This window comes from Candoia aspera, chromosome 1, assembly GCF_035149785.1.
Source record: "Candoia aspera isolate rCanAsp1 chromosome 1, rCanAsp1.hap2, whole genome shotgun sequence".
Classification (NCBI taxonomy): Eukaryota; Metazoa; Chordata; class Lepidosauria; order Squamata; family Boidae; genus Candoia; species Candoia aspera.
The window spans coordinates 167,049,862-167,072,380 of record NC_086153.1 but is presented as its reverse complement, the minus strand read 5'-3'; the positions used below and the strand labels follow the sequence as shown (position 1 = coordinate 167,072,380).

Below are 22,519 nucleotides of genomic sequence, written 5' to 3'. Positions count from 1 at the left end.
GATGAGGAACCTATCACTTTGCACATGATAAATTCCTTCTGGGATTCTTGTGCATTTCTCTCTTTCTAGACTTACTTTCTCAGATGCTTGCTAACTGTTCACAGAATTACAGAAACCTCTTTTCTGGAGGTACTATACATCTAGCACCTTTGTGTTCTATTTAAACTATCCAACTATTTTCTCCCAATTTTAAGGATTTTTTTTCCACACAAAAAAATGTAAGAAAAATGCACAGGGAAATGGTAAGCAGTAGACAGTTGAAAAAGAAAATGGGACATATAAGGCGCTGGTGAAAGTTGGGGATAGACACATAAACAGGGAAGAAGAAGTAATATTCTCTTATTTAAATTCAATTGATTTGGTATGGGGATAACTATCTTTTTGCCTTTGATGGTGCAAGATGTATAAAATGTTTTTAAAGGGATTTGTATAGGGGTTACAAACACCAAGTTTTAATTTCCCCAATTGCTGAAGATTCTTAAAACAGATTTGCTGTTCCTTAAGTTGTCCACATCTCTGAATCAAGTTCCTCTTTTGCCTTGCATAAAAAAATTAAAATTGCATTAAGACACAGCAAGAATTATTCAGTGACGGCTGGAACATACCATGGCTTCACCTACAAATTGCTGGAAGAATAAAGTCTGTCCTCAGAAACGAGGGAGGGACATTAAGGAAAATGACACAATTTGAAATGCTCATAATCAAGATTACCTATTATGCCACATATATAAACTCCTACTTAGATATGTTACAGAGACAGAACAAATAAAAACACATATGATAGATTGGATACAAAACTTCAAAGAAACTGGCCCAATACAACAATGGGAATAACTGTGAAACAAATCTATCAAATTCATTCCAAGCTGGTTTGAGAATGTATTGGTATAAAATGTTTTACAGATGATACACAACTTCATCAATAATTGCCAAAATAGACAAATCATACAGTTGTCAGAGTCAAGTCTGCCTCTGACTCAGAAAGCGAAACTCCTCCTGAGTCAGAGGAGGAAATGGAAACTTACCAGGCAGAAATCAGGAAAACAAAACTCAAAGAGGAGCCAGCAGCGTGGGAAGAGTCCAAGGCGCTGATTGGCCAGGATTTGGGGGAGGATTCAAATCCTCCAATCAGCACATGCCAACGGCGGGCAGAAAAGTGCATGAAAGAGAAGGCAGCCCAATTGGCTGCAGAAGGGTCTAGGCGCCCGAAGGATCGGGATAAAAGGCAGATGCACAAAGAGCAAGCTGCTGGAGACAACCGATTCTCCAAGCCTGCAACTTCAGCAGAAGAGTCCCTACCTGCATCGGAGACAGCGTCTGTTGCCGAAGAGGAACCAGCACCTTTGCTCCGCTCTGAAGAGGACTTGAATCCTGCTTCTGCTGCCACTGAGGATTCTGTAGTCGCTGTGCCCAACGATCTCCCAGCAATCTCCCACACCGTGCATCCAGTCTTGAAACTCCGCGATCTCCCATGCAGCTTCCTTGTGCCTTTGATTCTCAGTTCCACAGCATGCCTTTGGTGCAGTTCAACTGTGCTTCGGGTACTCAGCATTGCTCAGGAGCTTCACACCTATCTCGTTGTGAACTCATATTCCAATCTAGTCTTGCTCCTAGTTTCCAGCCTTGCTCCAAGTCTCCTGTCCAGAGGATCCACCCCAGTCCAGGGCTTCCAGCCGAGTCTAGCCTTGCTCCAAATTCCCAGTCTTGCTCCAAGTCTCCAGTCCAGAGAACCCAGCCTAGTCCAGAGGTTCCAGCTGAGTCTCACCTTGCTCTGAGTTCCAGTCTTGCTCCAAGCCTCCAGTTCAGGGAATCCATCCTAGTCCAGCGTGTCTAGTTTGAGCCCAGCCTTGTTTCCAGTTGTCAATCCTGCTTCAAGACTCCAGTTGCCGCTTCCAGTCCAACATGAGTCTTCAGCTACCCAGTGTTCCTGCGCCAGAGCAGCTCAAGTACTGTTCCAGTTTGAGACCTGTTGCACCATGTGCTCTAGTCTTCCAGTCATCCAGTTCCTACTGGAGAGTCCAGTTCTGCTATCTTGTGGTTGCCCAGTTGGGTTTGACTGAATCCAGTTTTTGTGCTTCAAGGACTTAATTATTGTAAATAATTAATTAATAAAGAGTATTTTTGATATTACTCTGCCTGGTTGCATAGTCTGAACAGGACAACAGTAATAAATGTTGGACATGCCACAAAACAAAAGGAACATTCTGCCATATGTGGTGGATGTGCAAAAAACCCCCTCAGTACTGGAAAGACATACATAGTACCATTCAGAGAATTTTAGGGATCAAATTCAAAATGAAGCCATAATTTTTAAAATTAGGTGTAATTCCAGAATACATCAATTAAAAATACCATAATTTATTAAGATACATCCATACCAATGTGAGAATAAACTTTGCACAACACTGGAAAAAAGATACAAATTGGGAACTCAAACTTGGAGGATACACAGCAATCATGCAGCAAGGTAAACACAAACATTGAGAGTATGGTTTCTAAAGCTTATGCCAGTAGGTAAAGGTAAAGGTTTCCCTTGACGTAAAGTCCAGTCGTGTCCGACTCTAGGGGGCGGTGCTCATCTCCGTTTCTAAGCCTTAGAGCCGGCGTTGTCATAGATACTTCCGGGTCATGTGGCCAGCATGACAACTCGGAACGCCGTTACCTTCCCGCCGAAGCGGTACCTATTGATCTACTCACATTTGCATGTTTTCGAACTGCTAGGTGAGCAGGAGCTGGGACGAGCAACGGGAGCTCACCCCGTCGCGCGGTTTCGAACCGCCGACCTTCCGATCGGCAGCTCAGCGGTTTAACCCGCAGCGCCACCGCGTCCCTATGCCAGTAGGTACTGCAAATTGATTGGAGTGCGAAGAAGGGGGGAGTCAGAAATTAAATATTTACCTATATTATTTATGGGGCTTTTTAATTTTCTTTTTTAAACTTTTACAAACAATATAGTGGAGAGTTTGGCATTAAGTTCATAAATTTACAGTATATTTCTTTTTTATGTCATAAAAACAATTTAATACATTCTGCTTGGTATCTTTTACTAATGTTATATTGAGCAATAATTGTATAACCTCAGTAATTATCTGTTCATTCATAGATTTTTTAAAAAATACATTTTTGTTTTAAATAAAACAAAAGGATTATAATGAGACTAAAAAATAATAAAACAAGGACAGATGTACCTTTTAAAAGAGGGACATTAATATATCTCTCTAAACCTGTATATCTGCATATGCTGTATTATTGTTAAATAAAGTTTTAACTGTTAAAATGCATTGTCCTTTCAAAATTTGTATTCTGGAATCAATATCTGCAAAAATAGTAGGGGCTTAGGTATTATCATAAAGTGAGCTCCTTGTGAATGGCTTCATTTGTGTTGAAGTGTGGTTGCTATAACAGCAAATTTGAATGCCAACCACATTGCCTTAATTTAAGCAAAATCTCTCCTCTCCTCTCCTCTCCTCTCCTCTCCTCTCCTCTCCTCTCCTCTCCTCTCCTCTCCTCTCCTCTCCTGATTTTGGAAGATCTTTGGGTTTCCATTACTCCACTGCTCTTATCCTGCTTAGCCTCCCTCCTGGGGCCTACTCTGCTCCTTCTGTTTCTGCAGATGTTCAGATAAGTGTGAGACATCTGTTTTGGATCTCCCCAAGCTGTTTCAGCTGAAGAAGAAGAAGAACTTCCTGTCCTTCCCTGACAGATCACAATGCACAGCTGATTGCTGGGAGTCCATCCATAAACTAATTTCAAAAGGATGAATTCAGGTCTAGCCTATTATATTTTGACATAGTTTATGCATCAGCAGATAGCAAGAAAATGGACACCACACCAGCTTTCCCTTCAACAGAATACTGCGTACTGTCAGAGTACTGAATAAATGAACATGAAGGCAAAGCACAGAAAGGGGAAACACTTATACTGCCATATCAACACTAAATGCTCATTATTTTCTTTATGCTGGTGGTGTAATTCCTTGGTTAACAAATTGCATCACTGGACTCCCAGGTGACACCTACCCCAAAACCACACTCACAGTGCTGGGAACCTCTTCACCTCCCACCTTGGAATAGCACTGCAGCCTTAAGTCACGGGTGCTCGACCTGCACGTTGCTTGAAGATGGTCAAGGCCTCTTGCTTTCAGCCCTCTAAAGACCCTCCAAAGATTGCTGTTGAACTGTAATGTTTAACAACGTGGCAGGAGAGGAAAAGAATAATGCCCTTGCAGTTTACAGTAATACCATTGTGCCTGAACAACCACAGTCTTCTGCCCTGATCGAAGGGTTGGCAGCCCGTGATTTTAAAAGTTAGGTGTTGGCATTGAATGTGCCAGAAGAAAAGTAATTTCTCCCCTTGCCTTAAGCCATGACTGTCATGCCATTTTGCCACACCTGTCTTGGAGGCGAGGTCGAACTCCTCCCTGTTGAGGCAATTTCTACTCTGTTGTTTTCTTCTGTATGTCTAGACTGTGTGAATTATAGTCTGTTATTATTTTATTGGGCTTAGATACCACCCCAATCATATCCCCTGATTTTTTCTAGGCACACACTTATGGTTGGGAGCCATCTTCCATAAGTTTTCATTTCACATTATTTTATACTTGAACTTTAAATGGGGTGTGTGTGTGTGAGAAGGAGCCTAGGGAAGCCAAAGTGGAGTTCCAAAGTTGTCAACTGCACAATAATGTCAGCTGCATCATACTATGGTGTTCCAACTGGTAGATGTTTTTCCCCGGCTGTAAAAGGAAAAGGGGGATGACAGCAAACCAGAGGAAAAGTTCAGTCCGTTTGGTTGGGAGTCTCAGAAGAAGCATGATAGGAACTGGCAATGCAGCAAATAATTTTATAATGGGTTTGTGCCAATACAAGGATAGATGAATATAATCTGACTCAATTGTGAGAAAGTGACCAGGGATGGGGATACAAGGGCAGAGAATTAGAATAAAATCGCAAAGTTCTGAAATGGCAGAATAGGCTGCACTTTTGGAATTCAGCTGAGAAGAACCCATTTTAAATGCTACCTATAAAAAAAAGTAATGACAACTAACATTGAAATACAGTGCAGAAAATATGCTGGCTCTCTATTTGCATGATGCTTTTCATAAGGGTACAAAAAAATGTTCTCCCTCCTTCGGGTAGTCGAAGTGGTTCGATCCAGTTACCACTTTGAATAGCGGCAGGCTTATTCCAAAAACAATGTTGCAAAAGAGCCCTACTGAGAGCTATGGCTTTAACTGCATTGGACCAAATGGCAAAGCGAGGTCTGAAGCAAGAGAATTGCCTTGCACCAGACTTAGGGCCTTAGTCCTGAAATCTATTTCCCCACACAGCAAAAGAGTGGGAAGACCTTCAAAAAACTGTAACATTAAAAAAAAAGCAGAAAAATGTGACGCCTGTAGGATCTTTATAATTCCGAACACATTTTTGAACGCTTCAACAAATATCATTCCAAATGTGCATCTCACTGAACGACAGGAATAGAAGGGCCATTTAGGATATCAAGCCCAACCCTCTTCTCAGTGCAAGAACCATGTTGAAAGCATTCTAGATAGAGCCCATTACCTCCATCTGAAATTGTACCACTGCAAAGCTGCTTTTACCACCATTTTCCAAACATTCAACCAACACCTGCATTCCTGTAATTTAAATCTGTTTCCGGCACTCTTGGGCAAGAAAGGAGAAAGAACTTGGCCTTCTTTGGGGTAACAAAAATTTGAAGAGCAGTGGGGACATAAAGCATCTGCAGCCTGTCCTGATTCCATCCCCCTGACCAGGTGCCGTGCTTAGCAGCTGCTGGTTGGGAGTGCTGGCTCTTGAGCACTGGTAGCTCAAAAATGGCTCTGATGAATGTATATGAAAATGTATAGAGAAATAATGAACATGGAACTTAATCCAACACTGCAAACAAGAAATCAAAACCCTAGCACAAAGGGGATATTTTTTGCTGTGAAAATAAAGGAAAAGATTCTCTTTTGAATGCATTAAAAAGTGTAAAAAGAAAAAATGGCTCACTCATGCATTTTAAAAAATAAGCACACACACACACACACAGCGAAGTCAGAGCAAGCAGCCCTTTTCAGCCTAGCAGAACACACTTGGCTTTTGTGGCCCAAGGCATGGCTCATGGACAGGCAGATTTAAATGTGGGGCCATGTTTTGAGTTGGGGGTTTTGAAGGGCAGGATTGTTGCTTTGGCTTTAGTGTACCCATTTTGCTCCTTAAAAACTCCTCAGAATTGGGATAATTGGATTAGTGGAGGAAGAGAGTTTGTAAGGGAAGAAATAGCTGTCCCCCTCTGTCCTTAGGAGCCCCAATTGCCCTGCAATGAAGAAAGCCCCATCCAATCCAGTGAAGGTGGCTCTGTCTTCTGATGACCATCAGGCAGGGAACAATGGCAAAACCTCTAGAAGTTAAGGTTTATCTATGACTACTTTTGTTAGCTCATCTGTCTTTGAGTCTTCTTTTTGTCCTAGTTCTCTAAGTCCAGTTTTCCTTTTCAATCCAGTTGTGTTTCTGAAGTGAATATGCAACTTGTTCTTTCACCTATAAAGGGAGAGTTCATCAAGAAAAGGGGCGGTGCGCTTCACTTTCTGCCTCAACATCAGGGGTTCACTTGAAAGTGCAGGCAGCCTCCACCTGGTACAGAATGGTGTTGCACACCCAGCCCTTCCCCGTCTCCCTTTGACTCCTTGGCTTTCAAACAGCGGCAAAGCCGTTTCCCTTCAGCTCTCTGCTGAATGTCCAGAGGTGGAAAAGGGTGGGAGATGAAGCTGCAGAAGAATGCCCATTCTTTCCCCAGTTGGACGATCGCCATGCATTCACTGAAAGGACTGAGGGGGTCCATAGCTGCCAGCTCCAGAGCTACCGTCCCCAAGCTGGCACCCCTCAACTGTGCTGGGATGAAACCTCCCACAGTTCCCACTCAGCATTCTGGCTTAGCAAAAGGGGTGAACCAGGCCAAAGATCAGAGCCTTTGCGGGTTAAAAAGTGAATTGCAAGGAGAGGGGAAGGTCAGCACAAATGAACTGTTGTCTTCTGGGAAAAATATTTCAGTTTCTACTATGATTACTTCAGCATGACTTCTGGTCTTTTTTTAATATATTCTGTCACAATCCATTACCTTTAATTCTCCTACTGCTGCTGCTTGCCCTGAATCTTGAGGAAAGGAGAAGCTGGTTTGTCAGATTTTATTTCTTTTACTTGCATTGTCTAAACCAATTATTAATCAACAGTTAAAAGCATGATTTAGTTTCTTTGACTCTGGCAAGCTTTACTGCTGCACACTAGATCTTTCATTTGGCGACAAAAGAAGCGCCGTGGCTCAGCAGTGAAATGTCGCGGGAGATAATGAGGCGATTCTGGGGGCCGTGAGGCCTCCATCCTTTCCAGCAAAGGCGAACGCATGACAGACAAAGCAAAGCCCTGCAGAGGGCTCCTCAGGAGCTGCAGCAAGTTACTTTCGGTCTTCTGTCTCCAGCCACGCTGGCAAATGCTCTTCCAGTGGAATGGCAGTCGTTTCCACGTCTGAACTGGAAGGCAGCTGCTGAATGTTTTCCAGCATCCCCACCTGCTTCCTTAAAAGGCCCGAGAACGCAACGCTGCAGACCCATCCGTTTGTTATCGTGTGGGAGGCAGGGCCAGCTCTCAAAACGCTGTGCTCAAGCTGCATATGGAAAATGAAATATTGCCTTAAATGAGAATATGCTTAAGAAGAGGAGGAGGCCATATAGTGTAAGAAACCAGGCTTCAGGTGGCATTTTCTCATTTGTTCCAAGTTCCTTCCTGAAATGGTGGCTTGTAGCTGAGAATCCGCTTACAAAGGAGAGACTCGGGCTCTGCCCGTGGCAAGGACTTCCCATGAGCACCACACAGATCTTTGGAGCCCAAGGAAGAGGGCAAAGTTCTAGGCGTTCCCCTGAATCGCCTGTTGTAACAAAGGCATTTCAGAAGAAAGAAGGTGCAGATAATGTTACCACCTAATCAGGAAACAGGTTATTCTTGTGAAAGTCGGCTGCAACTGAAAGTGGAAACTCCTCCCACTCGGAGAAGCTACAGGAGAAGCCCCGACACTCAGGAAAGAGTTGTTCCAAGCAGGCAGATGGAGGTTATATGTGCTTGGACGGGAAAGATGAAGAGGCCCAGAGGCGTTGGTTGTACTTTTCTTATTTGGATATTATACTGAATTTGAATTGGAGAGAAAAAGGTTAAATATTGCGACATGAAAATAATTTGGGGTGTTAAAGTTCAAGCTCATCACCTCCTGGGGGCACCACCAAATTCAGTCACTTCAGTGTAAAGGGACATCACTGAAAAATTCTGTTTCTCGTTAGTTGCCTTGAATGAATGAATGAATTGTCTTTCTCCATTGCTGAATTAAAGTCCTTGAGCTAGCAGAAAAGGGTCTAGCTTGGGAATGGCAAAGCTCATGCTGCACAGGACCCCATTCACTTTCTCAGGACTGACAAGCTGAAATGAATCCCAGGTAATATCATAACACATCCCAGTCACCTCTTTGGCCCTACCCCTGTGGAATCTAGATCTAAGTAAATGTGAGTGATTTTATCAATTAAAATGCTGACAGAATGTCTCATTGTGGCCAGCAGGATGATCTTTTGGCCCATCATTCCCCAAAAGGGAGTGGATCACCTTAAACTAGGCTTCTGGGAGATATTTTACTGATTGAGTAAGATTGGAGAAATATTCATACTTTGCAATCTTTACTGCCATGATGTAGGCTTGAAAATGAGCTCTTACCTGTGTTTAGACAAGGTCAATCCTTCGCCAGCATCAGAGGTGTCTTTTCTGTTGCTTTATGTCCCGGAGCTCCTTAGTAAAGCAAGGGGCTCCCTGTGACTGGCAAACGAGGAACAGTTCAGGGCAAACTTGTCAAGAGTTCTGGCTATCTTTGAGTTCCAGAGCTTGACTAGACACTTGGTGAAACTGCCTACCAGATTGCCAAGAAAATCCCCAAATTCCCTCCAGAATCCCTCCAGATCCATGAGGCACCTGGGGACAGACCATCTTAATGAATCCCCTTCCCCTGCAGAGGTCAACCAGAGTAGGACATGCTCTGACTATGGCAGAGGAATCACTACAACATCCTCTGTCTTCAGATTACAATCCCCCTGAACTGAAGACTAGATCTAACACATGGCCAGTTACTGAGATCGGTCCAGATATTACCTGGAAAGACCATGATTGGAAGCCATTAATTCCCATACAGACCCCATCCCTCCTGGAGCATGGAGCCTGAAGTTCTCTAGTACTAAAAGTTGGAAAGACTACAACACCAACTGTCAGCCCTATAAGGTAGACTAGACTAAGAAACCAAGCCATAGAGGTCTGAAACTGCTTTTTTAAAGAACAGCTATAGTAACAGAATCTTGCAAATCTGAATGTGCTTCCCTCCTCTCATTTTATCTTCATGTGAATTAGGAAGGGGCCTGAAACATTTACTCAAATTACTTTCTTGGAATGGACCTAAGCCATGCTTGTCAGATTGTTGCTGTGATAACAGATCTCCTCCCTGTCCTTCAAGGCCATTCCCTACCCTGCAATAAAATCCAGGAGCTCAGGAAAGGGCTCTGCCCTGCAGCAAGACTGATGGTACAAAAGTAGGATTCCCAAATTGCCATTACAGCCCAACTTCACATACAGGCATTCAAGCCCATCCCATGTAGATCAGGACCGTCGGTCACTGTCTAGTTACCTCCAATGATTATCACCTCTCCATTCCCTTTTGGGCTATTGAAGAACCCAAAAGCCAAGAGGACATATCTCATGCACAGCAACATCCTTGCCTTTATCCAACCATATTTCAGTAATACACACCAGGTCTGCTTGCTGAATCATAACCGAGTCAAGAAGAAGCATGGTCTTACTACGAAGCTCCTGGCGTTTACCAACAGTAGCCTGAGTCCAAGGTCATCAATATCCTTGGTCCAGAAGAACCAACAGAGTCACAGTGCTCTGTCAGTTCTTCCAAAAAGACAATCCATATGGCTAATCAAAACAGTCTCTACTCAAACCCATCCTGAAACCAATTTGAAGTGGGTCAGTATAATATGTTTCCTCCAGGACTGCATGTATTGAGAAGCCAGCTCTCTTCCAACCTTTCTTACCATCCATAGAAGGCTAGAGACTGGCTCTTAATTGCTCATGACTGAGGGACAGGCTTCTTAATAAAAAGTCTAACAATTGTTTTCTCTGAACAAGGATGTATCTTGCATTCCCTCAGGAAGACATTTATGATATTAGCTAAGATGTCTTTAATAAACTTCCAGTTACAAGTCACAAACCAAGGTGGACAAGAATCCAGAGAACGGGTGATATTACACCCCACTCCAAGCCTATCACAAATTGAAACTGATCAAGTTTAACAATAGAAATTATTATACACCCTCATAATTAACTTGAAGGGGGCATCCAGACTTATTTGAATATGAGAAATTTTACCCTCAAAAACTTTTATAAATTCTCTCTATAAAAGAACTCTAGGAGAAGCAACTGGGGCTATAAATCATCCTCTTGCAATCTGAAGCATCTCAGTAGATACAATGAATATAGAAAACATCTGTTTCTTTGCTGCATGTATCACCACAGGATAAACCTTAAACAGCCTTTATCCTGTGCTTTATCAAATTTGAGTCAGTTCTTCCTTAACCTGGGCTCTAGCCATTTTTCTTGCAACTTCAGCTCCTATAGTTCATCTTTAAACCATGAAACCGGTCAGAAAGGGCACTTAGGAAAAATTGTGTCAACCAACTGAGAAAGCTCCTTCTTCCAGTACCATCCTGGGCATCAACAGAATTACTGATTATGCCACCCACAAACTCTTTCAAGGCATCTTGGGATCAATCTCATTTTCAAGAGGACACTACAGTGAGTCCATTGCCTCTATATGGGCGTAGTCATGAATCCAGCCTTAGCTGAGTGTTTATTTTATCCTGACAGTGGGAAAGCCGGAGGATCCCCACCCATCACCCTTTGATCAGATCCAAATACTAAACTCACTGGGGGATCTGCTTCTGCTTCAGAGGTTGGCACAGGACCAAACAGGTTTGCATGGTTGCTATGAACTCCTGAGCTGCTCCAGACAAACCAGACCCCAAAGGCACCTTGTAATCCCCAGCCAAAAAGCCTAAGCGTATCTGACAGCAACTCTAAGGTCAGACAGCTCAGTCAAGGATTGTATTAGGCAGCGAGGTGGGCATACACTCACAGAATCCCAAATTTGTCTCTGGTCCTGAGGGCCAACCAGCCCACCCCAAGGGACAGACAATAGCTGCGTTAAGAACACACTGCCCTGCTCTCAGCTGGTTCTCAACTAGTAAGCAAAGAAGACTCTGCCTTAATGCCAAGCAGGCTGCAGAACAACTGGCAGGGAGGGAATGGAGGCAATCCATTCATCTTCCTGCTGCAGCTTCTGCCTGTGTTTGTTGCCAATGTGTTTCCTGAAATACTGTATATTTGGGGGGATTGGGTGAGTGCAAAACACAATTCAAGATTGTATCTTACATCACATATAAAAGGGAATGACCCATTATACAGCCCTTGAGGTACTCTTTTCTCAACCAAGAGTCCAGTAGCATCCCAACTACTCTTTGAGGAAATCCACTTTGATGCATTCAAGCAGACAGGTGATGCAATCGTTCAGGAAAATTGGCTTTGCTCCAGCAAAGTGCTTTGCATTCTGGAGGAGAAACAATTCTCACAGAAGGAAGCACTGTCATTTGCTTCAATAAGGCACACGGGTGCTGCTTGCCAGCCTTGAGCCTTTCCCACAGAAAGGTGGAAAGGCACACAGCAGGGAAATTGTCCAATGGGAGGAGATGGTGGCCTGCATCTGGACTGAATAGCTTGCAAGCTTTTGCCCAAGTGTCTCAGTCCAGACAGGATTTTCTTAAGCTGGAACAAACATAAACAGGAGCAGCTTAAATAGTAAGTCCAGAAATGCCCATTGTGTGATTTGTGCCTGGGAAAAAGCTTAATTTTGGCTCAAGGCAACTCCCCAAGGTCTTATCTACATCATCTGTTTGCCCTGTCTCCAGAACAGGCAAGGCAACCATTTCTGGAGAGCACAAATGGACAACATTGTTCTCTATTACCCCACTCCCTGGCAAAGCAATCAAAGGACATATTTTCCTACTCTACTTCCTAAGTACAGCCATACCTCGTATAGCCACTACTTTGGTTAGCAACCAATCACAAATACAATGGTAATAAAAAAATCATTTTCTAACCAATGCACACATTTATGACTAAATTTCCTGTGTCTGACAACAAAAGACTTCAGTGCAAAACTGATTAAAGTCTGGTCAGTTTCAGGCAGCAGTGCCAGAGGGCTGGAGGGGTCTAATCAACTAATTAAGGTCACAGAGCTGAGCTTGTTAACTTGCAATTAGCACTTTTTAGGGAAGCATTGCACTGTGGAGAAAAGCAGCTCAGGAGCTTGTTTAAGCAACCCCTCTCTGCCCTGCAAGGAGGCAAAAAAGTGGCGGGGGGGAATGGGTCAGGCACAGGACAAGGTAGGAGAGAACTTTATCTGAATGAGAGGGCAGCAACCAGTGATCTTCACAGCATATTTCTCTGTCTCTCTCAGTCACATGTTCATTTAGCAACCATTTTGCTTAATGGCCAAGTTGTTGGAACAGAATGCCGTTGCGAAATGAGGTGTATTCTTTTCAATGTTATATTGCTTCATGTGCTCCTGTCTGGTTTGGATGGTGTATGTCAGTTTGTTGCAGGCTAAGCCCATCAGCTCATTGGCTACTTTGGAGAGGCAGGGACAGTCCTTCAAATGAGCTCACCATGCTTTCTAGTGCCTTTTAAAGCTGCCTTTTATCATGAGCTCAATAATAGCATAATGGTTATAATACTTGCCTTGAAAATAGAAGACTTCTGGTTTGAAACCATACACACACACACACACACAAGCACAGTATATATACTATTTGTGTGTGTGTATATACTATTTTATTTCCCACAGCTTCCTACTCTTCTCTGTGCTTCTTTTCTTCTTTTGTTAAGGCCTAGTGGTGCACTGTTTCATCACTTTTCCAGTCACCTTTCAATAGAAGATGTTCACCCTCAGTGCCCAAAGAGCCCAAATGAACTTTATCTTGCTGTTCAAGGCAGGCAAACAAGCAGTAAGCTGTATTAAGCTTTGGCTACTGTCAAGTTCTGTTTGATATGTAATAAACAAGACCAGATGACTTGCAAGGTCTGTTTTTTCTAAAATCATGTTTTATTGTAAAAAGCACCACACGCACACAATGAAACTCCAAGACTTTCAAAACCTCAATTAAACTTTATTTAAAAGTTCTTTTGTAAAGATTTCCTAAAAACAAAATAATAAAAAATAGAATTCCCACCCCAGCAAAAAAAAAATTAAAAATTAAAAATTATAAAACACACTACATTAGAGGATTGCCAGAAACATTCTACAGCATGTTTTAAAAACTCTTGAACTCTTGTTGGTCCCTGCAGTGTGTCGGTACCAGCAAATGCTGCATTTCTTTCTGGTCTGGTTGATCACATATGCATAAAAGAGAACTGATACAAAGTCTAATCCATCAAGAGTAAAAATAGAATGAAAAGTTGGACTCCTTTTTTTTTCAGAGCAGACATAAAGCTTCCCATCTAAAGTTATGTTCAGTTACGACAATGATAAAAGCAAGTATATAACAGTGGCAGTGTTTTTTTCCACATTCTTTTATAATCTTTACAATGACCAGAACAGGCATGCTGGTAGAATCCAAAGTAAACTCTAATTTGTTCAAACAAATAAAATTGGTGGTGGGTAAATAGTACATACTGTTGAAGTTATAGAGTATATCCCAGACACATTGAGCGTTCAGTCCACAAACACTTTAGCACCATATTGATAAAATCGTGCAGCAAAACACTTTCTTCAAGGTTTGCTTAGAAAGTAAAGCAGAAATAGCACAGTGCAAGGGAGCCTATACCCTTAGCTCTACACGGGGTATGTTGGCAATGGCTGACTCCTGGGTTTTCTTAGAGGTAACTGTTGAGGTCTTGCTGTACTTAAGTTCCAATACTTGCGACAACACCAGGATTCTTGAGGGCTGGAAGGGAACAACATTTCATTAGAATTTCACTCCCGAAACAATTCTGCATTTTCGTGACAATATTGTCTGATGAATTTAAGGGACTCCATAAAGGAAGGCAAGAACTCTGAAGTAAGCAACGGTTGCTAACTGTTTCCTAAAGCAGCTCCAGGACTGACTGCAGAGTGTGGGCTGTGATGAGAGGTGCCGCCTCACCCTCAGGGTTGAAGAGTCCACTCCAGTCCAGATGACTTCTGTACATGCCACCCTGGGCGGGCTTGAGAGCCTATCTACAAAAATTTTCCTTTCTCGCTTACCTGAGTCTACATAATCACAAAGACCTCAAATAACTACATTAAAATACACTATGGAAAACTGAGCAACTTTACACCAAACAAACATGCTTACAGTAGTACTATCTTTTTAAAATTGCTTTCTTGTCTCTGATTCAGATTTTGACTTGACACAGCAAACAAATAGAAATATTTTGGCACTAAATTGTAAGACCTGGCAATGCAATATCCATGACATCTGTCTGCATAATACCATATAAACAACATCATGTAACAGTGAAAATTTAGCACAATCGTTGAACAGACCCATTAAGAAATAAAGAAATAAAAGAAATAAAAGCATGCACTTAAACAATTGTCTGTTACCTGAAACGCAGACTTTTTCACAGTCTTTTTGTGTGTTAAATCTATTTTCATTTCCATCATAGCCACCATACCAGAATCTAGCACAACTTGCGGTCCTTGTATCAAAATACCATTTTAGAACAAAATCCCTGCCGGGACCTTCTTCTTTTTTCAACTGACAGATATCTGTGACTGCAAACCAAGAGACCAATAATCAGAACACCACTCAGTATAAAAAACTGAACACTCTACGTGAATGTTCTTCGCACTAAAATTCACACACATTCACTTGAACATGACGATAAATCATTTATAGTGACATGCGCATGCTTCCTTCAGGAACAGTAATACATATATATAAATTTGTATTGAGTTTTACTACGTACAGCAGCATGCAGAATTAAAGGAAACTAAAGAATGATCGGTAGTAAAAGACAGAAATCACCCCCAGATGAGGAAGTAATACTACGGAACAAGTAAGGCCAATGGAATTCCTGGAAGGTATTTTAGAAAGAAGAGAACTTTAGATCTTGCTTTGTCCTACTGATACAGTTACAAGGAGTTATGGAATTAATATACAAGTATCAAGTAAAAAAAATACATAAAGCAGTTCAATTTAAAAAAGCCAAAACTTCAGAAATATACAGTGCTCTACCGATGATGTTTTCCCAAGTATCTGTGGTGTTCTATCACCACTGACGATAATCTAAAATATTACCTTTACTAAATTAATATCTACTCACTAACAATTTCTGCCTTGATGAGAAATAAGCATTTTAAACCTATTTTTGCTAGCATCTTTTTTTCAGATAATGAATGAGGATTGCTGGGTTATGATTTGTTAGTAACTGGACATTTTGCAGATGCGTATATCCCAATCAACAAAGGGCAAAGGGAGAAATTTTACTAGTTCTCGTATTGCTTCATTACTTTCAAAAGTCAGCTAGACTTGTACATTCTGCTTAAGTAATATCAGATCTACTAACACTTCCTTTGTACACTAAGCACAATAGATGCAGTGTATCATTTTATAAATATCACCCACAAACATCTGATATATGTTTATGCAGCTGGGTGAATGGGCAGCAGCCACCAGGATCTTGGCTAATCTGAGAAAAACACTAAGAGGGTCTTATTTGCTTAATCTTTAGTTGGGAGACCCATCAGAAAACCCCAGAGAGACTGGGAAGTCAAAGAAATATCCTGGAAAAAGGCAATGACAATGGCAAAGAATTTCTGCATAGCTGCCAAGAAAACTACATGGACGTGCCTATACAGCTGTGAGAAATTGTGCTCAACTCCTAGAAGACTCTGTGTGTGTGTGTGTGTGCACGCGCACAAGCATGCACATTTGTGTGTGTTCAGTACGGTGATATCCAGACCAAATATCATTAATCAAATCATTACATGTATCACCTTCCTATTCTGTGCTTGTTTTAAACAACATCTTAGCTTTTAATAATATCAAGATAAATGATTTAAGCCTATATTTTCTTAAGTCTAAGAATTACTCAGTGATCCCTGAAAGGTAGGTCAAACCTAGCCATTCCATAAAATAATTATTTGCATCATTCTAATTTTCAACAGTCTGGGGTAAAATTTCCAAGTGATGGAAAAAAGGAGGGCATTCAAAGTATTTGTGCCAATTGCTTATGACGTCATGATAATATTTCTAGAAATAATGTTATTTATTAATCAAATTTAGCCACCGCCCATCTCCCCCAAAAGAGGTGGAAAATTGTGCTGGCACTTTGATAATATCATTATTATCATAAACTGCTGATCTCTTCAATGGCCTGCCCTCTGATCCTATCCAATTTGGTGCTCCTTTGAGCCTAATTCACACATACGTTTGAAAAATGGCCCTCTCCTTTCACACAAACAGTATACTTCCAAGTCTCACATGGGATTAATTTGTTTTCAAGTACCTAAATATGAACATGGATTCAATGCCACATATTTATTATACTTGCATATCACTTACATCTAAAATGAATCATTAATTTTTCATACAAAGAGAAACTTAGATTAAATCTCTCACTTGCCATGTATTTTCAATATGGGAGTAACTTTGAACACCTTCCAAATAAATTTTGAGCAAATACATCCAAATCAGATAAATAAAATCTGAAATGATCCAAAGCCTGTCGTAAAAAAAAATTAAGAACATATAGCTGTATCATTCAAAGCAGAATAACTTAATAACTTGCTTACAGATGCAGGATGCACTAATAGCATCCAAAATTGCATTAGTTTGCTAACACTGCATGCTTCAGGGCATAAATTTCCTAATTTTAAAAGAAATCCCTGGCAAAATACATGCTATTCAGGAAAGGGAAGATAGTGAAAATGAAGAGTCCATCCTGGAATATTCTCCTTGATACTCCTTGATATTCATGAGACCAGGAATAGTTTGCATTTGCTATTTATTCACTTAAAAAAGCAATAAAACAAAATACTAGAGTTGTGCAGTGCTCCAAATTTGAAGGCAAAACAATGCGAATGTTAGAGCACTCAGCAACTTCTTCACCTAATCCATCTTTCCCAGCATAGCCTGGCAGCTGCAAAGGACAGACATGGGATCCTAGGAAAAGGCCCAGCTGCTAACAGGAGCTGTGTTCACCTCCACTGTGCTTCACAGCACCTTTTGGCTCCTAAGTATGAAGTGCTGCACAGTCTACAAAATATATGAGCCAAGCAGGCCTTGGAGGAGTTGCAGTTATATAATCTAACTGAAGACTGAAAGGACAGCAGACTCCTCTATTTATTTAAAACAGTTGTACAGGAAAATGTGTGGTTAAAAAATTTGATGTGAATAATTTGAAGTGATTTGCAGATAGCAAGCTACTGATATGAAAATAGGCAAAATGGATTTTTAATTCATTTTTTAAAAAATGAATGTGTATGCAATTCTGGGGGAAAATATAATTATCTTACTTGCGTGGAGTACAGGTAGTCCTCAGTTAATGACAGTAATTGGGACTGGGAACTCTGTCGCTAAATGACGCGGTCTTAACGTGCACCATCATGTGACTGCACTGACTTACAATGGCAGTTATGGCAGTTCCAGTTGCAGTCGCTAGGTGAATCACACGTGGTTGTTAGGCATGACGTCATGTGATCGACATTTGCGACCTCCTGCTGGCTTCCCCACTGACTTTGCTTGGGGAAAGCTGACACTGCCCGAATCATGATCATGTGACCACAGGGGCGCTGCGATGGCAAGTCTCCTCGTTCAGCACTATCATAAGTTCAAATAGTCGTTAACCGAGGACTACCTGTAATTGTCCAAGTACGAAGGAGCTGTGAACTTTCTACTGAATGTAAAGAGCAACATGCTTGGCCTAGCAGCTCTTTAGAAATCCTGAAAATAACAATTGGTAAAAAGGCATGTCTTTTCCTCACGTGCCTATTTCTCCCTTACAGCCTCCTGTTGAATCTTCTGAGATATCCTGCTGGTGCAAGCAAGAGAAGAGAAATATTTGTGTTTCCACCTGCTGTACCAGCAAATGCTTCTTCCTCTTTTAAAGGAATGTAGGGGGAAGAAACAATGTTACATTTTCAAGAAAATTAAAGCGAAGTGGAGTCACATAGATCCTGCAACTGAAGAAAGCAGATTTTAATAGTAAGTAGGCTTTCTCAAAAGGAGAAGCTAATGGGAAGAGGAGCCCATGGTGGATGGGATTTCAATAAAAGGAGATCCTAAATGCAGGATTACAAACAACTTGGGGAGGGGGGCAGGGGAAGAGAAGACAACAGAAGCAGCCAGCATGAAGACCGTGCTGAAGTTCTGAAAACAAAAGAGGACACATATATGAGGCTGAAAGGGTAAAGGTAACCCAGGATCGTAGAGCTGGTGTCCAAAACACTAAATCCCTGAAACTAAGAACAACTAAAAGGACTCCTTCCAATTTCTCCAAAAGAAAAGAAAAAGGAACTATATACAGTACTAACTGCTCCGTAAGTGCAAATGGTGAGTAAAGATGGCAGTATGGTTAGATGACAAGGAAATGTTCTCAACTCAACTTCTATTTTGGCTCATGAGGTCTCCTCAAAAAGACAGTATGTATTCCACCAGACAACAGTGAAGAGCAGCATGAAGGAGCAGGATTGAAATTTAAAACTGACGGAAGCCTTGCTTAAGATGTCATCTATTTTTATAACTATAAGCCAGTATTCAACATTTCATATTTAAACCTTGGTAACAAGGCAGCTCGCAACTCCAGAAGCTCTAGATCCTTTTTAATTTGGTTTGAGATCCAGATTGTGTGTAGAGATGGCCTTAATCTTGATTGGGACAGCGATAGGGATGTGTGGCCCTGTTAATTTTTGGATCTTTAAGCTGCTTTTGACACCACTGGCCACAGTATCCTTAAAACAGGTAAGAGTGTGAACTACTGTTCTGTGGTGACATGGCTCTTACTTTTTTGGACATGATCAGAGGTTACTTTTGGAAGAAATTTGCTTGATCTCTTGGGCATTGTCCTGGGGGATCTCACAAAGTTCCAGTTTGTCTTGCCTGTTATTTAAAATCACTCTGAAGCCACTGGGAGGCAACTCAGAGTAGTTGCTACCAGTATTCTGATGATATTAGAGTGTTCTTCTCCTTTCCTTCCTCTATTTCCAGGATGTAGGGGACCAGAAGGACCAGCTGAAGCTGAATTCAGACAAGACTGAGTTACTGCTAATTCTGGGGGTCCACCTCAGGATTTGGGTGTTATTCTGGATAGGATTCCACTTCTGTTGAAGCAAGGGTTCAGTTTCACAGCTGAGAGTCCTCCTGAATCCAGTACTGATGCTAAATAACTGCATAATATATACTGTATGGCAAAGAAGCTGATAAACCAGTTACGTTGCTATCTGGAGGACAGAGAACTGGTGTTCATTATACCTTTGGATCACTGCAGCATATTTTTTGTGGGCCAGCGCGACAAGCTGCTTTAGAAGTTGTAGCTGGCCCAGAACGTATCAGCATCTTCCTTTACATGGCTTAGGCTTGAGCTACCTTTAGGACCATCCAGTCTCATACAGTGTGCTACACACTTTTGCAAATTCCACCTTGAATATATATAACATGGACAGTACAGTCTATTTTTTTTTCCCATGGAGGGTCTTTCATTGTGGAACAAACTGCTGCCAGCAGTAAGGCAAGCCTCTTCCAATTTAGGAAGAAGTATAAAACCTTTGTTTAAAGCCTGAAACCTTCAGGAAGAACTTTTAAAACCTTAAATCTTTAATGAATTTTAGAGTTTTAGGGATTTATGCTGCTGGTTTTAAAATGTTTATTGTATGGCTTTTAACATTTATATAGTTATATTATAAACTGCCCAGAGCTATTTGGGACAGGACAGCATATAGATGTGTAAAATAAATAAATGAAACATAGTGAGGGAAATACCTATTTACTTTGAATAAATTCGAATAATCAAGTGAGCTACATTCAAGGATACTAAGAAATTTGAGGACGGTCCGGCTGAACCTTTATGCACTATCTCTGAGGAATCTTGGCGAATGGGAGATGTGACAGAAACTCAAGAAGGGCAGATATTATCTCCGTCTTCGAAGAAGAGAAAAAGGAAGATCCAAGGAATTATACACTGGGCAATCTGATATTGATTCCTGGGAAGATTCTATAGCAGATTACAAATTAACCACCTTGAATAAAAATAATAATTACCTAAAGTCACTATGGATTTGTCAAGAACAAGTCTCATTTGTTTATGGGGTAACTTCTTGTAGTAGATAACAGGAATGTTATCGACATAATACATCTTAATTTCAGTGAAGTACTTGACAAAGTACTTCAGTTAAGTGTGGATTGGATGTCAAGACAATTAATATGATATGCAGGTAAAATATACAAAATGTGCTTATTAATAGATCCTTATCAAACTGGAGGGATGTAGTAAGTGGGATGTCCTAAGGTTCAGTTCTGGGCCCTGAACTCTTCAATATTTTTGTTAACTTGGATTAGAAGATAGAGGGAAATCTTGTCAAAATGCACTGGCACAAAATTGGTGGGATACGTAATCCCAGAGAAGACAGAAATAAAATTCAAAATGGCCTTGATAGCTATGGGAAATGGAGTTGAAAATAATAGAATGTAACTGAACAGAGACAAATGTAAAGTTATGCTCTTAGAAAACAGCAAACCAAAATCCGCAGGTAGAGAGTAGAAGATGCCTGGCTAGGCAATAATGTTTGTATAAAAGAACTTGGAATAGTAGTTTATTGTAAACTGAGCATGTTTACGGTCATATGTGGCTGCAAAAAAGACAAATGTAATTTTAGTGACTCTTTTGTCACCTGAAAGGATGGGAAGGGGATCCAGTATGAATTGGAAGCTGCCACTTTGAGTTGTTACTGGCTGTTTACTGTTCCTCAGTGGTTATAGCATCTGTAGTTATCTTTTTGTGATATTGCATTGTTATTTTAATCTCCTTACCGGAAGAAGGGCCAGGGAAAGTTTAACATGGAATTTTGTCATTCTGTATGAACTAATATTTTGAACATTTTCTCTCTATTGCTGGTACAAATATGTTAGTTCACTTAAAAAAATGTCTGACAAGCTTATGAAGCTGGATCATAGTGAGACCAACCGTTCACACATCTAGTGAAGAATTTTTTACCCTGATTAGAACTGAGCCCAGGACCTTCTTTATGCCAAGCAGGAACTCTACCACTAACCTAATTTTATTCAGTTATCTCTTTGCCTGTTTTCTTGTGTTTGTTTTAGGGATGATCACTTGCTATCGCCTTTCAATACATACATTTCCCTTGATCCAGTTGATTTCAGATTTCTTTTCTTTTTCTCATACCTGCTCTTGCTACTTTTTTTGCTCTGCTTCTTAATTTCCTTCTTGGAAATTTCCTCCTGGATATATTCTTCATGTGCACTTTCTGTCCTGCAAATGTTGAGACCAGTTATGTTACTGTGGTTGTGATGCCTATAATGAGCATGCACAACCTAGAGCCTGGGTGGAAATAAATGTAACTAAATTTAATTCTGCGTGTTATTATTTTGGAGTGCCTTCTTAAAAAGAAGATGCATCAATTCTGTGCTTCATTTTCTCCTCACAACAGTTTATCTTACACAAATAAAAAAATCAATGAACAATCATCAAGTATCCCCACAATTTGTGGAGCAAATTATTGTTTTTCATACAGCCAAAGGTATTGTTCAGTTTATTGTGATTTTTCATGGACTTGTTAATAACACAATTCTTGGTTCTATTGTTATTTAGTTCTAATATTATGGAGAAGAGGCAGGGACCATGGAACACCCTATTACTTCACCAATTCCAACTGACCAGCTAAAGGATCTCACCATTCAACAGGTGGTGTTGTGATAAAAATGAATTTTGTGATCAGCTCTTACTGGGAATGGTCCTGTATAAAATTTTTTGATTTCAGTTAAATAGATGAGACTATTCACTGGAGACTCTTAATTACAAATGTTATTGAATACATTTCTGAAACCAATGGCAAAGACACCAAAAGAATATTTACTAAGAGTGTTTCATAAACTTACAACTAAAATTTGTAACAATGTATTTTCAGACAAAATGGACAATGGGAAGTTGATTCAATAGGGTTCCTCTGTATGTCCCTTTCCATCTGTTTCTTGGAAAAACTTTTTTTTATAACCATCTCTTGTTGCTGCACTAGTGGGTGCTGCTTGATAATTAACTATTTAGTTTATATTTTCACCTTTCTTGAAAACATACTTCAGGCTATGTTAAGTTCAGAAAAACCCAATTAGGGAAGTGCAAAATAGGAATATGCCTCCCCACTGAAAGATCTAATTAATTAG

The 22,519-nt window shown here is 40.8% G+C and overlaps 1 protein-coding gene across 12 annotated transcripts in view; it reads right to left on the bottom strand.

The window, feature by feature from the left end:
* Nucleotides 1-13,288: 13,288 nt before the first annotated feature.
* Nucleotides 13,289-22,519, bottom strand: part of COL6A3 (collagen type VI alpha 3 chain) — a 108,587-nt gene continuing 99,356 nt past the window's right edge. For 5 of the 12 annotated variants that reach the window (XM_063317841.1, XM_063317842.1, XM_063317844.1 and 2 more), the window contains 2 exons: nucleotides 21,525-21,611; nucleotides 14,347-14,898 (listed from right to left, as the gene is read on the bottom strand). In XM_063317841.1, coding sequence (XP_063173911.1) covers nucleotides 14,492-14,898; nucleotides 21,525-21,611 — 494 coding nt within the window. In that variant the 3' untranslated portion in view covers nucleotides 14,347-14,491. Of the gene's footprint in view, nucleotides 14,087-14,346; nucleotides 14,899-21,524; nucleotides 21,612-22,519 lie in introns of those variants that run through there. The other 7 variants (XM_063317845.1, XM_063317846.1, XM_063317847.1 and 4 more) reach the window with 3 other exon arrangements.